This window comes from Rhinolophus hipposideros (genome assembly GCF_964194185.1).
Source record: "Rhinolophus hipposideros genome assembly, chromosome: 22".
Lineage (NCBI taxonomy): Eukaryota > Metazoa > Chordata > Mammalia > Chiroptera > Rhinolophidae > Rhinolophus > Rhinolophus hipposideros.
Window position 1 is genome coordinate 4,855,024 of NC_138068.1, and position 23,553 is coordinate 4,878,576.

The 23,553-nt window shown below is 46.6% G+C and overlaps 1 protein-coding gene and 1 pseudogene across 2 annotated transcripts; both read left to right on the forward strand.

Moving 5' to 3' along the window:
- The first annotated feature begins 575 nt into the window (after nucleotides 1–575).
- Nucleotides 576–1,308, forward strand: LOC308490742 (RNA transcription, translation and transport factor protein-like; annotated as a pseudogene). Its single transcript has one exon. The product of its transcript is annotated as an RNA transcription, translation and transport factor protein-like (transcript).
- Nucleotides 1,309–7,136: 5,828 nt separating this feature from the next.
- LOC308490878 (double homeobox protein A-like) lies at nucleotides 7,137–7,917 on the forward strand (the record flags this gene model as incomplete). The annotated part of the gene is made up of 1 exon (XM_081033646.1): nucleotides 7,137–7,917. The coding sequence occupies one exon, from the start codon at nucleotides 7,137–7,139 to the stop codon at nucleotides 7,659–7,661; it is 525 nt and encodes a 174-aa protein (XP_080889772.1). The 3' UTR covers nucleotides 7,662–7,917.
- Nucleotides 7,918–23,553: the final 15,636 nt, after the last annotated feature.

The following is a 23,553-nucleotide window of genomic DNA, read 5'->3' on the forward strand; positions in this document are numbered from 1 at the left end:
ATGGACTTGGAGAAATTCCTTACGAAAGGAGATACAGTTCCTTCTTCTGGGGGTGCCTGTCCTCCCAACATCCTCTTCCCCTCTTTCCCTGGCCAGCTCTTGTTCATCCTCCAAATCTTAACACCTGCTTCTCCCTCTGCCTGCAACCCTCTTTTGCCAGCTTCTCCCATAGCTAGTTCTTTCCCATCATTCAGGGCTCCACCTAAAGGGAGCCTCTCCAGAGAAGAGGACCTCCTCAGGGCACCTCTTCAGAGAAGTCCTCCCTGATCTCACCCGAATTAGTCCCTCTCTAACACCTTACCCTGCTTTCTTGTCTTTTTAGCACTTATCCCTGGGTGAACTGACCTTGACTCTTTCCAGTCTGCCTCTTCCCACAGTCAGCATGAGAAGGGACTCTCTGCCTTCCCAAGTCCAGGGAACTTGCCCACTGGCAGAGTCAACTGTATCTGCGTCCCTGTCACCTAAACAAAAAAACCCAGAAGGCCGTCTCACTGCCATTGCCCGCTGCCCGCACCTCCTGGCCTCTCTTCTCCCGGCCAAAGTCCGTGGGCCCAGAGTGAGAAGCAGTGGGAATGATGTCCCAAGGCAAGCCAACTGCCCTCAACTACCACAACCTGCTGACTTTAACTACAAAGACGAACCAGAATTTAGACACTTTGTGTGGCCTGAAGACCAGAAAATCAGACACTACAAGGCTGAAGACGGAGGTAATTTAAGAAACATCCACAACAGTGACTGGCCAAGTTCTTTGAAAAGTATCTCAGAGATGGTAATTGTCCTTTCAAGATTCAAGGCCAACAAGAAGCAACTGACTGGCTTCCTGGTTTACCTGTTAGACTTGAATATGGACATAACGCTGAAAAATACAAGGACTTGGACCTGATAATACAAAAAATGCTGACCGTGCAGCTAACAATGCAGAGCAGTTGATCCATCTGCACGTAAAGAATCCTGATTTTACGGCTGGTGTCATGGCTTTGCCTAACCTTCAGATTCAGCGTCATGCTGACTACCTGGTGATGCTTAAGGCAATTCGCGTTTTGGTCCAGGAGCACCTGATGCAGGATGCGGGAGGTAAAGCAAATCACACCAAAGAGGACTTGCCTGTTGTTTTAGACAAGCACGCTCTTGGTTTTGATACAGGAGACGCAGTGCTTCATGAAGCTGCTGAAATTCTGCGACTGCTGCACACAGAAGAGCTCAGAGAGCTAGTGACAGGAGTGAGTGAAGCCACCGTCACTGTCCAGGCAGTCACGGCCGATCCCAAGACAGACCACAGACGGGAAAGTCGGAAGACGAACCCGTTAGGATTTCAGCCTTTCACCTACTTGGTGCAAGTGGGACCATGTGCGCTCTGGCATGAGTTTGGGAATCAAATGTCACATTTTCAAGGGAAGAATCCCAGAAAATTGACTGTGTTCTAGACATTTGTCAGCATTGCTTTTTCCTTAACAACGTTTGAAAAAGTGGGGAAAAATAAAATTTAAAAAAATGTTAATACATTTTAAAAACCAAGAAGATAGGTGAGTGCAGGTTTGCTGGAGCCAACTCACTTTGTGGAAGAATCCAAGGAGCAGGAAATAAATAATAATAATCATAATAATTTCCTTTCTCCAGCCAGCTTGAAATAGTCTTACGTGGACCAAGCCAAAATCCGGAAGACTCTGGAAACCAGAAAAGGAGGATCTGTCTGCCTCAGGCCCCAACTCATCCCAGAAATCTCACTCTGCAAACTTTCTCAAACCCAGACCTAAAGAGAGGCAGTGAAGGGCAGCAGTTAGGAAGCTTTGGAGAAAGAAATAGGCTTGAGGGCCAAGGCCAGCCCCACAGCTTGTAAACAATATGCCCTGGCACAGGCCACCTGACCTCCCTGTGCCTCAATTTCCTCTTCTATGAAAGAGGCCTTTGGGAGGATGCTAGGTAATAGGTTAATACACTTAGCCCAGTGCCCAGCACATAGCAAGTGCTCCATAAACCGCCAGTATTGACAACGATTATTAAAATCTCTGCTTCCGAAGCCTCGAGGGCTCTTTTCCCTTGAGAACTTCTCTACTTCCACTGTCCCTTTGGCTCTGCCTTTATGAGAAACTTAATTCTGATGCCTCTAGTTGCCTGTAGAATTGTTCCAAATCTAGTTCATTAAGAGCTACCATTTGTAAGAAGCACAATTTGCTACTGGTGGTGGGATTTGGGCTTTTACTTTTCTGACTTTTTACCCTCTTCCTCTTTTTCTTTAAAAAAAAAAAAAATCCTTTTATTTTCTCAGAAGAGAGAATTCATGGCAAGGAGAAAATAAACAAAAATACCGTCTGGCTTCCAAACTGTGGCGCTTAGGGCTGTCCCCGAGCCCGGGAGAGAGGAGGCGTGGGTGGAACCTGGCGTGGCTATGGCTTGGGGATGCGTGCAGAAGGGGCAAAGGACACGGTGCCCCACACTGCCTCAGGTTCTTCACTCCTAAGTACCCTGCTGACCTTTACCAAGTGGTGACATAGCTGCGAGAGGTTGTCACTACAAGCTGGGGACACTGCGGGCCGGCAGCATGTCCCCAGCTCAGCTCCTGAGTTGCACCTGCCTAGGCCTCCCCCACTGTGATTGGTTCAGGGCAACTCAGTCTTGAGCCAATCAGCACATGGCATTCCCCTGGCCACAGGCATTGGTCAGGGGTGGTCCAATCAGCATTCTTTCTCTCCCTACCCCCTCCTTCTGAAGATCACATACTTAGTAAGAATAATAAAAGTAAGATTCAGATCCAAGTCCATCTACCTCCAAAGCCCACATGAACTCCAGCGCCCACAACAACACTGTCTCAATTATAGTTGGTATAGACATACTTTGGGACCCAGACAAGACACACCCCAAAATGATAGCAGTGATTATATTAACTTGGCAGGATAACGGGTAATTGGTATGTGTCTATTTTTATATGTAGTTTCAAAGAAATAGTCCAATAACAACAAAAAAAACACAGTTGAAAGCAATTGGAGACTTGACAAATGTCTCTTGAAAATGCCCAAGGAAGGGACATTAAGCATGAGCAACATTCTTGGAGGTCTTTTTCACTATCTCATCCCTCCCAATACTGTTCACTCTTGGGATTTTCTTGGATCTATGAGGAAAGATAAGCCATCTTTCCCTTGAGATTGCAAAAAAGCTCTAAGAGCTGCTGAAGGCCATCTTGTAGAGACTAGAAAGCAGAAAAGAGAGTGAAAACTCAAGAAGTGAGAGAGCAAGGATGGCTGAGAGAGCAAGTTGTTGACATCACTCAGGCCCAGGGAACCAGATGTGCCGAACAGTGGATCTACTTCCAACCAACTACCATTTTTGTTTAAGCCAGTTTGAACTGGGTTTTAGCTAAGAATCAAGAAAATAACCCACTGGGAAATATCAGGGTTATCCTTAGCCAGCTGTGATTTAAGAAAAAAAAAGGCATGAATTTTCATGTTGATTTTTTTCCCCCAGTCACATATAAAATGTGATTTAACCAGTTTTATAACAAAAACACTTTTTTTTTTTAAAGGTAGAAACTCTTCCTTTCTTTGGAACAACTGGCTTTGGAGCTCTGGCTTGAAATGTTTAGAAACCAACTCTGCTGCAGGACTTGTCCCCAAGCTCCACGTTTCAGGGTCTCTCCTGCCTCAGTTTCTCCACCTGCAACAGAGGTCCTGATCCCTAAGAAAGATGGTGCAACCCAAGGCTTGGGAAGTATCCTGAAACCTAATTAATTAAAGCATGGAGCAAGCTGCAGATGAAAGCAGCTTGAAGAACTCTCCAACAATCCTAATAAAGAATTTCCCCTTCAATTACAGGATAATTTTCTTCTCACGGCATTTGCAGCCAGAACCAGGCAGTTTCCTGGGCCGCTTTCCATGTGGCTGGACCAGTCTTTCTGGAATCCCTGCATTTTTTTTTTTCTATAAGAGACTCAGAGGAAAGCAGTGGGAATGATGAAAAGAAGGAAGACAGGGCGTACATTTTAGAAATGGTTATTTTATGGGATTTGAGAGGCTGCTGGAAACAGATGGAAACAACTGGAAACAATGCGAATCACTCCAGCTGATAGGTTTCCTGCAGGCCCTGGTGGAGAATCATTTCCTTCATTTCTATGCTGCTTCTCTCCCCTCTCCGTCATTCTAGATGACACCAAGATCCTTGCCCCCTCATGGCCTTCATCCTTGTTCTTCCCTGTGTCAGAAATGCTTTTCCTCCTTCCAACACACATGCCTCACCAGGCTAATTCCTTCTACTTCAGATTTCAGCTAATGAGTCCTTCAGCCCTGCCCTGCCCTGCCCAAAATATTTCAGGTTCCCCCATCCTATACATTCATAGCACCCCATATTTCTTTATAGTGCAAAGCACATTCGTAATTAATTACTTTCATTAGTCATTTCTTATCTCTGTCCCCTGCTTGCCTTGAGCCCCATGAGGACAACTTGCTGCTGTATCTCCAGGGCTTGGCACATGGCAAATGGCTGGTAAATACTTGAAAAGGCAAATCTTGAAAAGAATGTGTTAAGTATCTAGTACAGATCAGCAAACTTTTTCTTAAAGAGCCAGATAGTAAATATTTTAGGTTTTACTGACTAAGATGCAACATGGAGGCTGTTATGTAGGTTCTTATATAATCATTTTAAATGTAACCATTGAAAAATGTAAAAGAGAGAAAGAGAGAGAGAGAGGAGGAAAAGGAGGAGGAGGAGGAGGAGGAGGTGGAGGAAGAGGAGAAGAGAGAGGAGAGAGAGAGGTAGGAGCTGTAAACAGGCAGCTGGCCAGATTTGGCCTGTTGGATGTAGTTTGCTGACCGTGATTAAGTAGATGATAGGGCTTCTACTGGTTTGGGGGTGTGGCAGAGACTGCTGTTTGTTCCTTAGTGTCACCATTCTCCTACTCTACATGAACAGAACACCTGCACTTCAGGTAGACTCATGGTCTCTTGGAATAAAGACTCCATTTCTCAGCCTCCCTTGCAGCTAGGCATGGCCATGTGACTAAGTCTACCCAACGAGATGCAAATGGCAGCACAGTGTGGAAGCTTCTGAGAATCTTCCTCAAAAGGCAGCTGGCACATAGCCTCTCCCCAATTTTTTATTTGTCCCTTTCTCTTTCCTGGTGGTTGGAATGTGGATGTGATGGCTAGAGCTCCAGAAGCCATCTTGATCCATGAGTTATCTTCAGAAATGAAAACTTATGTAGTGGAGCAAAAATACGGAAGGACTGACTCCACGGAGAGGAGTGCTGGCCACACCAGACCTGGATGGATCTCCTTTCTGCTGACCTTTTTTTTTTAATTAAAGTTTACTGGGATGACAATGGTTAGTAAAGTTACATAGGCTTCAGGTGAACAATTCTATAATATATCATCCATATAACACATTGTGTGTTCACCATCCAGAGTCAATTCTCCTTCCATCACCATATATTTGACCCCCTTTACCCTCATCTGTGTACCTCATCTACACAGAAACTTGTCTGTGTCTATGAGTTTTTGCTGACCTTTTAAGCATGTAAGAGAAACAAACACTTCTCTTGCTGAAATCTCTGTGTTGGGGGCTTTACATTCCTAGCAGCTCATTCTCATCCTAACAATATGGGGGAGATGAAAGAAGGTTACCAAAGTGAGTAAGAAATATTCCCTTCTCCCAGGTCGGCCGGGTGGCTCAGGTGGTTGGAGCGCCGTGCTCCTAACGAGGAGGTTGTTGGTTCAATTCCCACATGGGCCAGTGAGCTGTGCCCTCTACAGCAAAGATTGTGTACAATGGCTCTCCCTGGAGCTGGGCTGCCATGAGCAGCCCAAGGTTGTCGTGAGCTGCCGTGGGCTACCATGTGCCACCATGAACGGGCTGGCAACAATGGTGACTGGTCAGCAGCCAGCATGAGTGGCCGGCAGCCATTATGAGTAGCCGGCAGCCAGCAAGAGCTGTCGTGAGCTGCTGTGAGCAGCCGACCAGCTACCAGCTGCCTCAGCTGGGGGGAGCGCAAGGCTCATAATACCAGCATGGGCCAGGGAGCTGTGTCCTACACAACTAGACTGAGAAACAACAGCTTGAATGAGAGTCGGGGGGAGGAGGCAGAAGAAGGGGGAAAACAAAAAAGAAATATTCCCTTCTTCCTTCATAGCCTAACGATGAGAAGACAGACAGACACCTAGCTCTATAGTAGGCCCAAACTACTATAAGTGCCCAGGACAAGTTACTGGGTTAGTTCTCAGAGAACTGGAGAGGCTTCATGGAGGCAGAAGTCAGGCAAGAGGTTCCCTATGTGTCAGATGGTTTAATGCAAATGTCATAAACCAGAGGCTCATGAACCAAATATGACCTGCAGATTTGCTTAGGGGGGTGGACCATGCAATGAAAAGCTGCCAAAAATAAAATAAAATAAAAATACAATGAACATTCATATACCCTCACTTAGATTCACCTCTTGATACCATTTTTTCACACTTTCTCTCTCCCTATATACATATGGCCGATGTGTATGTCTGTCTTGCAAGGACATCTTACATAACCACAATTCAGTTTTCACAACTTAGTGTGAAATAGCATATACATAATACATATATTAGCATGATAATAGCACATTATACTATTGGTGTGATTATATTATTACACCAACATAATAGTACACATATTCTTACCTAATATACATACAGTCCACATCCCCATGTCCCCTGCTGTCCCAATAATGTCCTTTGTAGTCATTTGCCTAGCACTTAGCTAGCATATCTCTGCAGTCCTTTTTCATCTGCAACTATTCTGCTGTCATATTTGTTTTTGTCTTTTATGATATGGACATCTTTGAAGATTCCAGGTTAGTTTTCTGTAGGAAATCTCTTCATTTTGATTTGTGGGTTTTGGTTTTTCTGTTTGGTTTTACTGTGAATTGATGGCAACCTCTAAAAGTCTGACATTTATCTTAAAATTTGGAGGTCTGCTGTCAGTGAGAAGTCGAGAGGGCATGTCTGGATTAAAGGGGCAGTGGCCCCTTGGGACAGAGCGTGGGCTTTCCTAGGAACCCCAGAAGCCCCCTGCTCCCCTTTTCTTTTCCCCAGCCCCTCTGTACCCATGTCTGGTACTTGCAGATCCTGCTTTAAAAAAACACACATATGGCTCCCGGTTAAAAGCTTCAAGACTATTACAACATGGCTCAAAACAACTCTACAAACAAGATCACAGCAAGGAATCATAGACGAAGCCGCACCAAATTCACAGAAGACCAGTTGAATATCCTCATCAAAGCATTCAATCAAACACCTTACCCAGGTTATGCTACCAAACAAAAACTTGCTTTAGAAATCAACACTGAAGAGTCTAGAATCCAAATTTGGTTTCAGAATCGAAGAGCTAGGCACCGAGTTCAGAAAAGATTAGAACCTGAGAAGGACTTAGAAGCAAGCCAAGACCAAGATCACCCTGAAGAGAAGATTCATGGTAGAGAAGATAGACGGTGTCGTACCAGCTATACTTCCTCCCAATTACATACCCTCATCGCAGCATTTACAAACAACCCTTATCCTGGGTTTGATTCCAGAGAGCAACTTGCTAAGCAAATTGGGGTTCCAGAGTCAAGAGTCCAAATTTGGTTTCAAAATCGAAGATCTAGGTTCCACGTACAGAAAAAAAGAGAACGTGGTGAGCTCTTACAACTGAAACAAGAGCAGGAATGAAATCTCTGAGACATGGGAGTTCAAGGTACAGAAATCACACCAAATGGCACCAATCTCGTTAACAGCTGTCTTATTTCTCTGAAGCCAGAACAGAATGGACCAAGAGATAAATTTGATGTCATCAGCCTGGACTCCAAATCTCTCATCCTGGGAACATACCCTTCTAAATATACTGTCAGCTTCTTGAGAAGCTGAGCCTTTTGGAGATGGTAAACAGAACTTCAGGAGGCAGACAGATACAAGGCACCACACAGCCCTATCCAACGGAGCCTGGCTCCACACTAGCAGATGTCAAAGAAAATGAAAATAAACTTATTCATATCATTTTTAAAAAAAAAAAAAAAAAAAAAAAAAAAAAAAAAAACACACATATGCAAAGACCCTGGAAGGTCCAGGAGGTCCCATCCTCCTGGAGGAGGGTGTCCAAGCCTCAAGGTGGCTGGTGATTTGGCTGGAGGTGAAGGAGCTGGTATCAGGTCCACCTACAGAATTGGCAGGGCCCAGTGCAAAATAAAAATGTGGGTTCCTCACTCAAAAGCTGTTAAGAACTTCCACCATTCCAACCATTACCAGATGCATGAGTCCTGCTCATGAAGTGATAAGTTTGCCTCATCACTTAGCTTCCTAGTAATCCTGATTCCTCCTCTGCTGCCAAACAGGTGCCCAGTTGACGAACTTGAATTAGACTTTTGAATACTTACCTTCCGCTCACTGATAACCCATGTGGATAAATGTTAGAACTCTTTGATGACTATGTCACGGTGTCTTATTTTCAAATCAAATGGCTTTCAACAATTGATTTCAGGTGTGGAGACATATATGAAACCTAACCAAAAAAAAAAAGAAAACAAAACAAAACAAACAAACAAAACCCATCTAATAAAGATATATAAGGAATGATGTAAAAAAAAAAAGGCCAGACAGCAAGACAGCAACAGCAGAGCATTCAGCCCAGCATGGGGCCTTCTGATTGGGAAGCCTGTCCACGAAGCTGGCCTGGGTGGTCAGGTCATAAATGGCCTTAAAAAGCAGGCCAAGAAGTCTGGATCTCAATCACCGATCAGGGGGTAGGGTACTTCCACTGAAGAATTTGTAAGCAGGAGAGTTCCAAGGTCAGGAGGGCACTGCAGGAAAATCACTTTGCAAACCACCCATGAAACGCCCCAGGAAGGCACAGTCAGGAAATGAGCCCAGCCCGGCCAAGGCCACAGACCAGCTGCCAATGGGGAGTTCCGAGGAGCTCCGAGGGGACAGCTCCTCCTCCTTGGTGCTCAGTGGCAGAAATCAGAGGGAAGCTGCTGTGTGTCCCTTCCAAGCCAGATGCACTCCACACACAGTGAGAATAGGGACCACCCGAGCCCACAGCCCAGAGAGAGGACTGGGGCCCAGCGAGAGATAGGAAGGCACCTGCCAGGTTCACGGTGCCATGAGAATGTAAGGTGTCTGTTTTCCAAATGTTTCCCAAACTTTGGTCATTCCAGTCCCCTTCACAATGCCACCTACACTTTATGGACATCCTATTTTTCTTTTAAAGTGAGTTACTTTAGGGACTTCAATGTATTTCGAAAGGAGAGCTTATATCACTGCTATTAATCAGTATCATTTGCCATTCCTGGTGACTAAGAACAAAATAAATACAACGAAAACCAAATATCATTAAATCCTAGCTAGACAAGCAGTGCCTATTGAGGGGTCTAAGTTGGAGGCCCTTTCTCTTTCTTAAAAATAATAATAAGTGAACAAAGAAAGAGGTTAGCAAATGTTAGAGAGGTGTGAGGATAGACCCCAAACGGAAACTTCCCCTTCTACATAATCAGAAGGATTGCAAAAGATTTGAAAATGAAAATACCTGTCTCTTTCAAGGAAACGTAATGGCACTTAATACCATGCCTGCATACCACTTAACATGACCTCGGACAGATTCGGTGGTATCTGACACACACACAGAGAAATATGAATCAAGGTCGGTTCTCAAAGTGTGTTCCCTGGATCACCAGGGAACTTATTAGAAATGCAAGTTGTCAGGCTCTGCCGGTGAGCGGGCCCAGCAGTCTGTGTTTTCACAAGCCCTCCAGGGGATTCTGCTGTAGATTCAAGTTTGAGACCCACTGCTCTCAATCCTAAATGACAGCAATGACAGCCTGTCATGGATCTGGGACAAGCCTTCACCTGGCAAGAAGGGAACCCTATTTGTGTCTGGGTATCTGTATCTATAAAGCAGAAGGAAAAAGTAAGCAGATCCATCGCTGAGGGCTGCCTGGATGGCACATCCGGGGCTCAGCACCTGCTTGGGGACACTGAGAAAGCTTTTCATAGTCGCTACCATATGTTAGCAATAATAGTACCAGAATGAGTGGGCTGCCAAGCAGGAGTGGTTCCTTCTCTATAGACCTCTGTATTATTCGATCTGGTAACAATAACATTTGAAAGTGTATTCCTTTTGCAATTTTAGAAAAATGTAGTAAAATAAAAATATTACTTAAAAGAAAATAACAAACAAAATAGTATATATATATATGATCATTTCTATTAAAATGTTATATATGCTGTTTGTGCGTGTGTATACTGTGTGTTTGCACAGAAAAATCTCTGTAAATATTTACATTGAAATGGAAACATTGGTTACACTGGAATCTCTGAATAGCTATTTCTTCTTGATATTCTTCTAAATTGTCTGATACAGTCTTTGACTTTTGTTTTTCTTTTGCTTACAAAGGCATGCATTTTCGTTATTACTTGGTTATGGGGGAGTTGACCCCAGGGGACACTTGGCCTGGAGACATTTTTGACTGCCCTAACGGGGGAAGGGGGTGGTACTACTGGCATCTCATGGGCGGAGGCCAGGGAGGGTGCTAAACATCCTACGGGGCCCAGGACGGCCCCGCAGCAAAGGAGTATCTGGGTCGAAATGTCCATGGGGCTGTTTCCATTTTGAAGCCCCCCAGCTGCTCTTCCCCGGGCAGAGTGGGCCCCAATAGTTCATCTCACGTTGGCAACATTGTGAGCTGAAAGCCACCCTCTTTTCACAGATGAGGAAAGTGAGGCACAGAGAGTTACAGGCTTTGCCCAGGCCCAGCCGTCGTGCTCCCACCCCATCCCGACCCTCAGGAAGTGTGCCCTGCAAAGCAACTCTGAACCCCTCAACAGTGGGTACAGAACTCCAGCACCCCAGCCCAGGTGTCCCCGGCCCCTCACGGGGGCTTCTTGGTGTCCACACCTGCTTTGAAAGAACAAAACTTTGAAGTCGACTGGGTGAGGCCTTAACCCCACCCACCCCGATTTACAAATATTCCCCCAGCTCCAACCCCACATACTCCTAGGTTATCAGCTGAGAAAGGCCGGGGACGCAGCCAGCGGCCACCTCTAACTTGTTTGGGGCTTACGTCTCTTAAAGACAAAAAATGTCTCCTGCCTCAATTCTTATTAAATGTATGTGATTTGTTCTTCTTCTTTGCTCCATTGTTCTTCAAACACCAGGACCCGGTTATTGACATCAAAATTGAAACACAGAGATTCCCCCAAGAAACCCAGTCCCACCCCCCCCACCCCCACGTCAGCTGCCCCTTTCAACCGTCCTGTAAAACATCACTGTGGCTTTTAGCAAGGACTTCGACGGGTTGGATTTCTCCTAAGTGACCCCCCCCCCAAAACCCCTGCCCCACTCCCAGCGTATCCAGGACAAGCTGCTGAGTTTCCCTAAAGACACTACAGCTTTCCTGAGAGACAGGCTGGACCCAAGTTTCCTTGTGCGTGGCCCTTTCGGGGCGACTGTTGGTGCCAAAAGTGTGGTCTGTGCAGAACCCACCTGATTGGCAGCAGTAAACAGCCTCCGCCTGGGGAGTTTTAGGAACAATAAAAGGAGGGAAGACAGGATGAGACTCGAGTGTCTCTGGGCTCAATGTGGAAATAATCATTTCTAAGAAAAACAAATTAAAAATTTAAAGGGGCTTCCTGCTGCATGACTTAAGATCTGGTCTGACTGGAATTACATCAAAAGGCATAAAATATAAACATTTCACAGAGTGTCTCTCCCAGCCTGTGTCCCACCCACCCTCACTACACACACACACACACACACACACACACACTCACACTCACGGCCATAGATTGGTCAAATGTCAACACTGAAAGAGAACCTGAGTCACGTGGGTGAACCCCCCCTTTGGCATGAGAGGGACACGGTCCAGGATGGCTGGTCACAGGTGGGCAAGGGACTAGCACCCCCAAGTACAGCTAGTTACTTACAGGCAGGCGTAAGGTCAGAGACGGGCTGACCCGACAGCAAATGTGTCCTCAGCGGGACACATTTACACAGTACTTTGCACTGACGCCTCCTTCACTCCCCCCACAGCCCCATGACACAGGTATTGTCCTCAGCCTCTGATACACATGAGAAGACCGGACCGGGAGGCCAAATAACCAACCTATCATGTTTCCAAAAAAAAAGACCTAACCAGAAAACAAGCCCTTGCGTGATTTTTCAGGATGACATCCCCTGAACGTAAGCTCTAATGTGTCTTTTGGAGCAAACCTTAATATAAGACCCGGTCTTACTTTCGGGGAAACACGGTAAGAACGCTGCTCTTTCTTGCTCGGCACACTGTGGGAGACAGAATTATGGCTCCCAAAGATGTCCCATCCTAAGGCCCAAAATCTGGGAATATGTCATCTTACATAACAAAAGGGACTTTACAGGTGTGATTAAGTTAGGGGCTTTGAGATGATTATCCAGGATTATCCCCAGTGGACCCAGAGTAATCACAAGGGTCCTTATCACAGGGAGGCAGGAGGGTCAGAGACAGAGAGAGATTGGAAGATGCTACACTGCTGGCTTTGAAGATGAGACAAAGGGCCACAAGGCAAGGAATGCAGAAAAATGCGGGAAAGGGCACGAAACAAGCTTGTCCCTGGAGCCTCCAGAAGGAACACACCAGCCGACACCCTCATCTTAGCCTAGTGAGACCCGTTTCAGTCTTCTGACCTCAGAACAGTAAGATACTAAATTCGTGTTGTTTTAAGCCACTAGTTTGTGGCAATTTGTTACAGCAGCAAGAGGAAACTAACACACACCCCCTGGGGTTCAGGCTGTGAGGATCACAGACCAGGGTTTCCATCCTGCCTCTTGAACATCCCAGCTGTGGGACGTGCCCCTGGATAAATCCCCGGGTTCCTTGTCCATAAAATGCTCCAGGGAAAGAAGTTTGTCATGGTGGTGACGGGCCTGCAGGAAGCCAGCAGCCTCTGAGTTGCACTATTTTTCCTCATCATGGTGACCATGAGGACCAGGACGGTCTTGTTCACGACTGTGCCCAGCACCAAGAGTGGGGGTCTGCACACAGCAGGTGCCCAATTAATCAACTTGAATGAACAGGGAGTCAAGAATTTGAGAATCTTGATGTTTCTGGAAACCAGTATAAATCTGCAAGTAGCTGAAGTGTGGGGCCACCGCCCTTGAGTTGATCACCATAATTCTGTCGCATGGGACGTCCTTTTCAAGGACAGGGCAGGCCAGGGGGCCCTTCTGACCATCTCCCACCCTCCTGAACAGAACAGCCAATGGTGTCTGGCCAGTGGATGTGAAGCCGTCTTCCCTCACCGCTCGCAGCTTCCCCAGCAGGCCCCGCTCTCCTGTCTCTGCCCCTTTGTGCTGGCTGCTTTCTGCCTGGGGTGCCTCTCTCCAGTGCCAACCCCTGCACCTGCTGCACACACCTGCATCCTGGCAGCTTTCCCACGGGCGAGGACACCTCTGCTGAGTTCCTGGTCATCTTCCCAATGCCTCCATTCTACCCCTCCTATCCCTGTCCCCTGGGCAGTGTCTTACCCCTCTCCCCGTATCTAGAAAATATAAGGATTCATGGGGTCCCCCAAGACCCAGATATGACCTCCAGGAACAAAAGTAGGAGGAGGGAAGGGGAAGGGAGGACTGTTTACTGAGCATGCCTCTGTCCCTGAACACTGGGCCAAACAACTTGCCAGCTGCCCATCAGCCATCGTGACAGTCAAATAGCACACCCAAACATTTCTAGTGCTCCCTGAGATAAGGCTGCTCTAGAGCAAGGGTAAGGCTCCCTGAGACAAGGCTGCTCTAGAGCCAAGAGTCCCTGGGGAACCGAGAGAAGCAAGGATCATGCCACGTGTACGCAGACCCTTCTAACGGCCTCTTCACGAGAACAATCCTTCTGAATTCTGAGATCAATTCTGTCCTTGCTGTCATGTGAATGCTCATCAATGCCATCCACAGTGGAATGCCAGAGATCCTGCATGGTAATTCAGACCTGGCCACCCAGTCCACAAACCCCACCCCCAGATTTTAACGACTTGAATAAATTGCTCTGGTCCACAAACTCCCAAATCAGGGACTCCTGGGGTATAATGAGAAGCGCATGGAATTTATTGTCAGGAGACCTTGTTCAACCCACTTCTCTCATTGGCAAGGTAAGCAGCCTGGAGCTGGCCACTGAGCTGCTCAGTCTGTTTCTTACTCTGCTGACGGCCTCTAATACTCAGGTGGGGGCTCGCAAGGTGTTTGGTGCTGTTCCACTCGAGTTTCAGGTATTAACTCCTTTATCATCCTAACAGCCATCTTATTATCCCCATTACACAGCTGAGAAAATCGAGGAACAAAAAAGTTTAAAGGACGAGCGAGTGGGAGAACAGAGCACAAACAGGCGGCCCCTGAGCCTGGGCCCTAATCACCTGGAGTCCAGGTGACCCCAGAATTAGCAGAAGAACAGGCATTAAAATGCTTTCACAAAGGGGGGTTGCTTGCTGTTCTGTAGAGAACTAAGAGAGAGAGGAACAAAACCTTTTCCAATCCAACTGGGAGGCGCACTCATGCAGATGAGGGGTGGAGTCTAAAAGACAACAGAGCCCCGAGATGACTGTGGCCCTATGGCATCACTCAGTCCCGCATTCAGCAAATGTTTGTTGTGCGGCTGTTTGGTGCCAGGCGGAGGAGTTAAGTTGGGAAGTCATGGCAAGCCTTACATGGGCTCAGCCAAGCCTGGGGACAAAGGAAGATCAATAATGTGGCAGGAAAATGATGGCAGCAGGGACCGAGGGCAAAGCCCAGAGCTGAGTGTCAGGCCCCACTGAACGGCTACAACCAGGGGTGTCGGGATGAGAATATCTCAGTCCTCGCCGGGCCTTCTCCAGGCCACCTGCGCTAGCCCCACTGTGCAGGGTTTGGACCACAAAGGACACTCTTGAACCTTGCTCCTCAAAGCATGGTCCACCTACCTGCAGCATCACAACACCGGGGAGCTGTTTGGAAATGCAGATTCCAGGGCGCCCCCAGACCTGCTGAACCAGACCCTTGATTTTAACAAGGTGCCCCACTTAGTGATGTTCCCTTACAGCTGAGCAGCGAGGCTGGAGGGCACGTCATCTCACCTGTTCTCAGGCTCTTTGCAGCCTTCAAACTGGAATGGTTTCTGTTGGTGGGTGGAGTGGGGACATATTAAAATCACAAAAGAAGGGCATCTGTAAAACTATCTGCCAGGAGGGTTTTATAAACTTGGTTATCTGGGCTTCCATCAGCATGCATAACCAGCCTTTTTATCTGGTTTTACAGCCCTACCTGGGCCGGCAGAATTCCGCCCCACATCCACACCCCAAAGTCCCCAGCCAAAACCTTCTTCTGTCCATTTCAAACTCACTTTCCCCTCCCAGACAGGAAGGAGGCAAACGGCAGGGTGAGGTCAGAAGAATGCCTAGGCTCCAGATTACCCTAAAAATCATTCCAGAGCACACACAGAGCTAAAACCATACGGAGGCAAAAGAGTCAAACCACCAAGAGAGCCGGCCATCGATACAGGTTCAGTTTAAAACTTGTTAAAAATCCATATGATCCAATGTGGTACAGCCATTACCATGACACCGAGGATTATATGTTAATATCCCAGCAAGTGAGACACCATTTTTCTAAAACAAGCACATAAACAGAAAGTAGAATGTTGAGTTAATTAACAGATTCACTTTAATCGCACCCTTATTACAATAAGTAATTCACACATACATATATGTGTATCTGTGTGTATGTGTGTGTGTGTATATATATATTTTTTAATCTCACTACAATTAAATGCTATGAAGTTGGAGCATTATCTCTACAGAGGAAGCAGGCTTTGCAATAGCAAATATTTTGCCCAAAGTCACCAAAAAGAATGAGCACTTCCATTTATATGTTATCTATAAAGTAAAAAATAAATTTGGACTTCCTAATATTTTAATTTTTAAAATTGCCACATGGAATCATAGCTATTTGGCTGTTGTGACCTATAAAAACGGTAATTGCATATGGTTGGACCTAATACATGGATGTGATTTATAAATGATTTGTAACTTCTAATAATACAATTATAAATGAAATACCATGTGTTGTTAAGTGGCGCACATATATTGGGGCAAATGGTCAGAACGACTGCCCCAGCGGAGTGCACAGTGAAAGCGCCTTCAGGCACAGTGTGCGGGGTTCTCTGGGAGGGTGGGGACCTAGGGCATGCGCCCTCGGTGGGGTGGAGAGGCGGGGGAAGTGCTTACCAGCTCTATTTCTGAGCCATTAAGACCCAAAATGTTAAGTGGAGCGTTGGAATCACTTGAAGGGTTAACAGTGGCATTTGGGAAACTTCAGCTTTGTAAATCCAGGTTTCCATGGATACCCTAAAGTGAGGACATCGTCATCATAGGAATAACAGCTGCAATGTTTTGCAGGCAAACCCACCAGCAGGCGCCGCCCTGAGTGTGCAGTGTATATCTCCTGTGACGCTTCCCGATGACCTGGTGAAAAGGGTACCCTTGTCATAACCCTTCCTGTGAGGAGCAAAGGGCCCAGGTCACCAGATGGTACCTGGTGGGACCAGCTTGGAGCCTGATCACTGCGTGTTGCCAGCAGACTGCCTCCCCTCGACTTTCCCCTCCTTCCAGAATCGGCACCACACAGAAGCCTGGCTTGACAGCGAATGGCGTCATCGTCAATTCTGAATAAGCCACCCAATTCGGCCCTAGACTCTCTGAGGCCAACGCCACGCAATTTGTATTCACCTCAAGCACCCGCCGTTGTGAAGCAGCTAAAGGAGCCTTTTTGGCTCAGCCTAAAATGCACAACATCGACAATAAATCTCTACCTCCATCCGTGGGCTATGCCTCAAATAACAGCCACATCAAGCGTAAATGAACCCAGGATCCAAAACATTCATGTGAAAAATCCTACCTTTCCATCCAGTGGATATCCATCCATTCACAGGCTGGGGGACCATCTCGAGGCTGGAACGTTCATCCCAAAATCCTCGGTAGGAACAAAAGGATGGAAATAACCAAAACACCGTTGAATAAGTTATGACTCACCCACGCAAGTTTTTAAAAGAACAAGCTAGAATTGTCTGTGCTTACCTGGCCCCTTCAGCAAGATACACAGGTGACCCCACCCCAAACAACAGGTCTGAACTGCGCAGGCCCACTACGCGGAGCCCTTTGTACCCTTACTGTCATGCAGAAGACCCTGCTCGCTGCACCATTTGTCGTGCGGGGCGTCCGGCGGGGTCTCAACTCCCGCTCCCCACATAAGAACGCAGGACACGGTAAGGCCAAACAGGAACACCCACGGAGCCATAGGTAGGGGAGTCAAACCAATATATTCTCGCTGGCGTCTGGGCTGGAGACACAGGAAGCAGGATCTACATAATCTGCCTAACAGCAGTCCGCGCTTGCCAGCCACCATCTTCTTGCTAGCCCCCATTCTCTCTCTGCTAGCGTAGCCACAGCCGTTATATTAGTGGCCAATGGCTTACGGGTTACAGCTGACGGCCAACTAGCCACAGCTGCTGGCCATCTGATCACAGTTGATGGCCATTTACTACACGAGCCAGCACCTTTCGATGTGAGGCCGAGAGCCTGGAAACTGCTTTTTTGGGGCTTTGTCCTCACACTTACGTTTCACAGCCGCAGATTTGACCAACTGAGGGGGCTCAGAAAAGCAACTGAATTCCCTGAAAACAGTTTTCCGTTGGCGTTTGGTTGAATCCATGCATTGGAAGGGCTGACTGTCGAGTCAAAAGTTCTGTGTGGATTTTTGACTACCGCAGGGGTCTGCACCCCTGCGGCCTGCGTTGTTCAAAAGTCAGCTGTACTGAAAAGCATGGGAGTGGGCAAGGAGGCCTGAGGATGGGACGTGGAGAACAGCATGGCCCAGGATTGAAGGGATGACCTCGGGAGCCAGGATGCCTGAGTTTGAATTCAGCTTGGCCGCTTACTGTGTGACCTTGGGCAAGTTACTTAACCTCTCTGCGCCTTTATTTCCATCTTTGTAAAATGTGAGGATTAAATGTGTAAAAGGCTTAGAAGACTGTCTGTGTGAGACACATCACAAGGGTTATAGCGGTGTTAGACGGCATTACTATTAATATAAAGCAAGAGTTCCTCTGTGCTTTTACGTCTTACAATCCCATGAATTGCTTTCCCAGGCATTTTCTTAGGACTTTAATAACAGCTTCAATGGGGAAGTTGCCGTGTATGTTGTGCTGGTGCTTTACACACAGGCAGCAGGATGGTGTGTGAAGAGCAAGGCCCAGGCATGCGACGTGGCTCCGATCTGTCCCCACACTGTGTGTCCCTCTGCAGGTCAGTCTCCTCTGGGAGCGGCATCATCCTCATTTGTCAAACATTGATGATCATGATGGTGCCAGTGACCCCCAAACCACATAAGCCACGTACGTCAAGCTCTCTCAGGACAGTGCCTTTTACATTGATGGTCTAAAAAAAATGTGAGTTGTCATCACCGCAGCTCACATTCTCGACAACTCTGCGAGCCATGTCAACTGTCCTCTCCAATGCTCCTTCTCCTCATCCATGGAATCATTTTTCCTTGAGATCTTTGAAACCCTGGCTCTGCCGCTTAAAAGTTGTGTGACCTGGGAACAGTTACTAAACTCTTCGGAGCCTCAGTCTGCCTACCTGTAAAATGGGAATATGGTGGTACGTAGCCCTAGGATTCCTGGGAGGATTAATTGAGGGAATGAATGTAAAATGTTGAGCACAACACAATATAATACATGTCCAATAAATGGTGAGCATCATGACTATTTCTAATCTTCACGCATACCATGTAGGGGACCCATTATAATGGGCCCCATTACATAACCTGAGAAAGCTGAAATCAAAGAGGTTAGCGATATATGCGTTAGATCACTCAGGTAACAAGCAGGAAATGTCTTGTTACTTCTAATTGTTTCCCGTGTTTTTGCCATGTTTTCCCATCTACTACATCTGGTAAACTGTGGTGTTGGCACCAGGCAGGTATGAATTTGCTCCATTCCTCAGAGCTAAGGAAGGATGCAATGCCTTCTGAGCCTGGCAAACCCAAGTTTGAATCCAAGCTGTGCCGAGCTAAACATTCCCACTGGAACGTAAGTTCCATGCAGATCTGGGCCTTGTCTGTCTTCTTCATGGTTCTCTCCCCAGGAATCACTTTGTCTGGGTTCTAAGTCAGTGCATATAAAAAGAACTGGGTGTGGTCAGAATTACTCTTGAAAATTTCATCCATCAGGCACCAACTACCGTAAACAGGGTTTGTGTATAAAGCTTGTACGGGATAAGGTAGGATGGGATAATGGGTGGGAAGTAAATGGAGTCCCTTCCTTCTGGATAAGGCATGGATAAGGCGTAGGAAGGGAGGGTGTATACAAGCGTACACACAGAAATGCAAGACCTGCCACCAGGCATTCCTTTCCTCTTCAGAGTATAGAGAGTTTGCTGAAATTAAACGCACTTCCTGGAATTCTCCTAGTGTTAAAATGTTGGTGCAAATATGAAGATAAGAGAGCAGAGGAGGTGACAGAGCACCAAGAAAGAAATCATTTGCTATGTGTATATTTCTAAAATTACCTGAGCCCTAAGAAATACTGCACCCAGTATTCCCCTCCTGAGAATCTCACCAACGTTTTCTCCAGCCATCAGGTTCCACGAGGTTCGATCCTAGGTCTGAGCTTCAGCTCGGTGCTGGCAGGAAAGCCCATGGGCCATTCACGGGGTGGAGCAGAATGGTTCTGAGCTGAGCAACCTGAGGAGCCACATGAGAGTGGTTGGGACCAGCGCACATGGGCTAGGCAGGCCTCCTAAATGACTCAAGTGGATGGCAGTGGGGTCTGGGGCTCTGTGGCGACAGGTGTGCCCCATCGTCCACAGCAGTCCAGCCGATGTGTCAAGCAGGGAAGCTGGCCAGGTAAGGTGCACCTTGCACGAGCTGTTGCCCATTTTCCCTGACTCGAGAACACTGCTGACCTATCCCTGATAGCAGACCGTTTCAGAGGCCCAGCACCATCGCAGATCTGTTATCTGGCCCCGCCTAGGATTTGGGCAGCCAATGAATATTTTACTTAAGTCATTCAGACCTGGGCTGCAGTCACTTATCATGGCTGACATGTAGACAGCGTGTAGAATATTATGTAAAGCTGTGATGTGGGCACGCACATCCTGTCCACGCTCCAGCCTGCAGTACGTGCTAAGCTACCCAGGAACTTTCTAGGTACCCAGAGAAGCAAACTGGGTCATCGGCAGGACACCACGTTCCTATTAGCAAAATCCACCATCCCAGGCTGACCCAACTGCCCAGCAATGCACAATATTTCCCTTTCATAAACGCACCCTTCGAAATAGTGTTATCCTTCATCTAATTCGACTCTTCCTTGTACCTCAAAGTGCCTTTTTTGAGGCAAGTAACATTTGGCAGCTTTAACAAAGCAAAGAAAAAAGGTTGGCTGCCATTGGTGAGGAATGTACCTTTTTCATTAGCTCCAAAAATGCTTGAGAAAAAAAGAAAAACAATGGTCAGGTTGTTAGGGGTACAGAGGTGGGATGAGGGAGTGGCTTGTTTGTTTAAAATGCAAGTTCCGTTTATATTGTAGGAAGCCGTAATGACCAGTTTCTTTAGTCAATAACTTATTTCTAAAGCATTCTTAATGTATCCGCAAGAGAACTCAGGAGTCCCCAACCATCTGAATCACTCTTCCTTCCCCCCACCCCCAATAAATTTGCAGTACTTGGAAAACTGGAAACTTGAGCGAAATCTACTTCTTTTGAAACTCATTCAAATATGAATGGTAGCACCATGGAAAAGAACCCAAATTTCACTCCAGTTTTTATTTCTGAGGGCAACAATGTTTTGCACAGAATGCTCTCTTCCCTAGAGGAAACCACATATTTTGAAAAGGCTTTTTTTTTTTTTAAACAAAGAAACTCTGCTCCCAATGTATTTAAATTGATATGACATTCTATTTCCCTTCTTGCATCAAATGCAGGCCTAGAATTATGCCATGGGTACTTCTACAGACCAACAACAACAACAGGGCAAGAAAACTGTTGACAAAAAGGAATAAGGGAAGAAAGGTAACTTTAGAAAGTAAAGTGGAGAAACCTGGCAAATACAACCTCAATCAAGTGACAGAGATTAACATCAACAGTGGTAAGTCTTGTTGAGAGTACGGACCCTTGATACGATGTAATGAGAAGACTCATCACCTTGGGTTCTTCCTTCCCCAACCCGTAGCGCCAGTCTAGTTGTGAGAATACCTTGAGATAAATCCCAAGTGAGGGACATTCTACGATAGATATGACCAGGACTCCTTCAAACTGTCAAGGTCATCAAAACCAAAGCAAGGCTGAGAAACTGTCACAGCCAAAAGGAACCTAAGGAGACACGATGACTAAATGTAATGAGGTGACCTAGGTGGGACCTGGATCAGAAAAAGGACATTAGGAAGAAAAAAAAACTAAGCAAATCTGTATAAAGTATGGACTTCAATTAACAATAATGAGTCAACAGTGGTTTATTAAGCATAACAAACAGACGACACTAATATGTTAATGGGGAAACTGGGTGTGGGATTGATGGAAACGCTGTACTCTCTTTGCAGTTTTTCTGTAAATCTAAAACTACTCTAAAATTAAAAGTTTATTTTAAAAAGAAATAAACTTCGTAATCTCGTCTAATTCTGTGATCTTTCATTTTTCCTTTTTCATAGAGTTATACCTACTGTTTTAGCTGTTTACGTATTGTCTTTTTAGTCCTCAAATATACTGGGTTAATGAATACTTTACATTAAATTCTTTGTTTAAATAACTTCTGTGGTTTCTACTTTTGTAACCAGACCCTCACTGATATACTTGCTTATACAAGGCACTGAGTCTACAAATATTTACTGAGTGCCTCCTATGTGGCAAAAACTGTTCTAGATGAGGGAATACACTGGTGACAAGACAAACAGGATCTCTGACATCAGAACCTTCCAGCCTACTGAGAGAAGACAGACAGTAAACATTCAGCAAATTAAATAATGTCAGGTGCAGATAAAGGTTATGAAAATGATCCAAGAGGATGGTGTTCTAGACAGAGGTCGGAGGTGTCTCTAAGTTTGGGGGGCTGTTCAGAGACCCCAGTGATAGGCTAGCCACCTACCGATCTAGGGAAGGAGCCGCTGGTGCAAAGGTCCTGAGATAAGGAAGAACCCGGCCTGGGTAAGGGACAGAAGGGGGAGCAGTGTGCCTGGAGAACAGAGAGCAAGTTGATAAACTGGGAGGGAGAGAACTCAAGGAGCTTCCAGGAGCTGAATGTGGAGGTCTCTGCAAGCCACGGTAGGATGCTCCAATGTTGTTCGGAGTGAAATGGGAGGCCTTGGTGGGTTTTAAATAAGGGGTGAGATAGGATCTGATTGGATGGACTCTGGAAAACCTTGGACTGCATGACGGAAAGGGCAAAGGGCACGAGACTAGTTAGGGCCAACTCACAGATCAGTCCAAACAAGAAATGATGGCGCCCAGACGAGAGATTTAGGCATGCAAGTGGAGAGAAGTGGAGGGAGCTGGAAATCGCGCTGATAAGACTTACGGAATGAACGTGCAGGGTCAGGAAAGAAGGAAGCTGGGGGTGGCTCCTCAATCTTTGTCTTGAGCTGGATGGATGGTGGCACCATTGGCTGTTATGGGGCAGCACAGCTGGGGGTGGCGTGGCAAGAAAAGACCGCTGCTCTGCTCAGGCTATGTTAGATGTGACACACCTTTAGATGTCCAGGTGGAGGTGTCACGTGGGCAGTTGGAGATAGAAGCTCAGGGGAGAGATCCAGGCAGATCTCCTGGAAAGCCATCAGAACAAGGTGAGGTCCCCCAGCTAGTGCAGCAATAAATTCCCTCTTTATCTGAGGCACTTCACGTAGGGTTTCCGTCCACCTACAATTAAATAAATTTCAAGAAGCTACTTGGGTCAGGTACTTGTGCTAAAGCACCCTAAAACAGGGATCTTTTACAACCCTAAGCCAGGAAGAAAGCATATAGCGTGCCAGCTGGCCACCTCTGGCACCTGCCTCCTTTTTTCAATTTATCTGAGGAAAAAACACATTCTGGGTTTTGCTCTCACTCTGAGGATGAAGAGAGGGGGCCCAAAGGAGAGCTGAGGGCAAAAGGACGGAGTCTTCTCTCTGAATAAGTGCAGGAACGTTGTGTGTACCAGAAAGCCTGGGCCACAAAAGACGCTTAGTCAGCCCGGTGTCAAGCTGGAGATGGCTGGGCAGGCTGACCTGGATGGAGCCCACAGGTGGGCGTGGGGGGGTTGTGGATGGAGCTGGACCCCACCAGCTCAGAACTCATTTGCTTTTGGCGCCTGGAACTTCCTGTTTTCAAAGGGCAGGAGGCCTTATTAAGAAGCCTCTCCCTGCTTACTGGACAGCAAGTATTTCTCACAAAACACTATTTTTGCTGCATTCAGTGGAGATGAATCAGACGCCAACGGATCCAATTTATTTTATACAAAACAGAGTTCTGTGATGATGGGAAGGTCCTCGCAAGGCCGGTGGGTTTTATTGAGAGCAGAAGAATACATGAATCACTCCAAGATGTTAGACAAAAC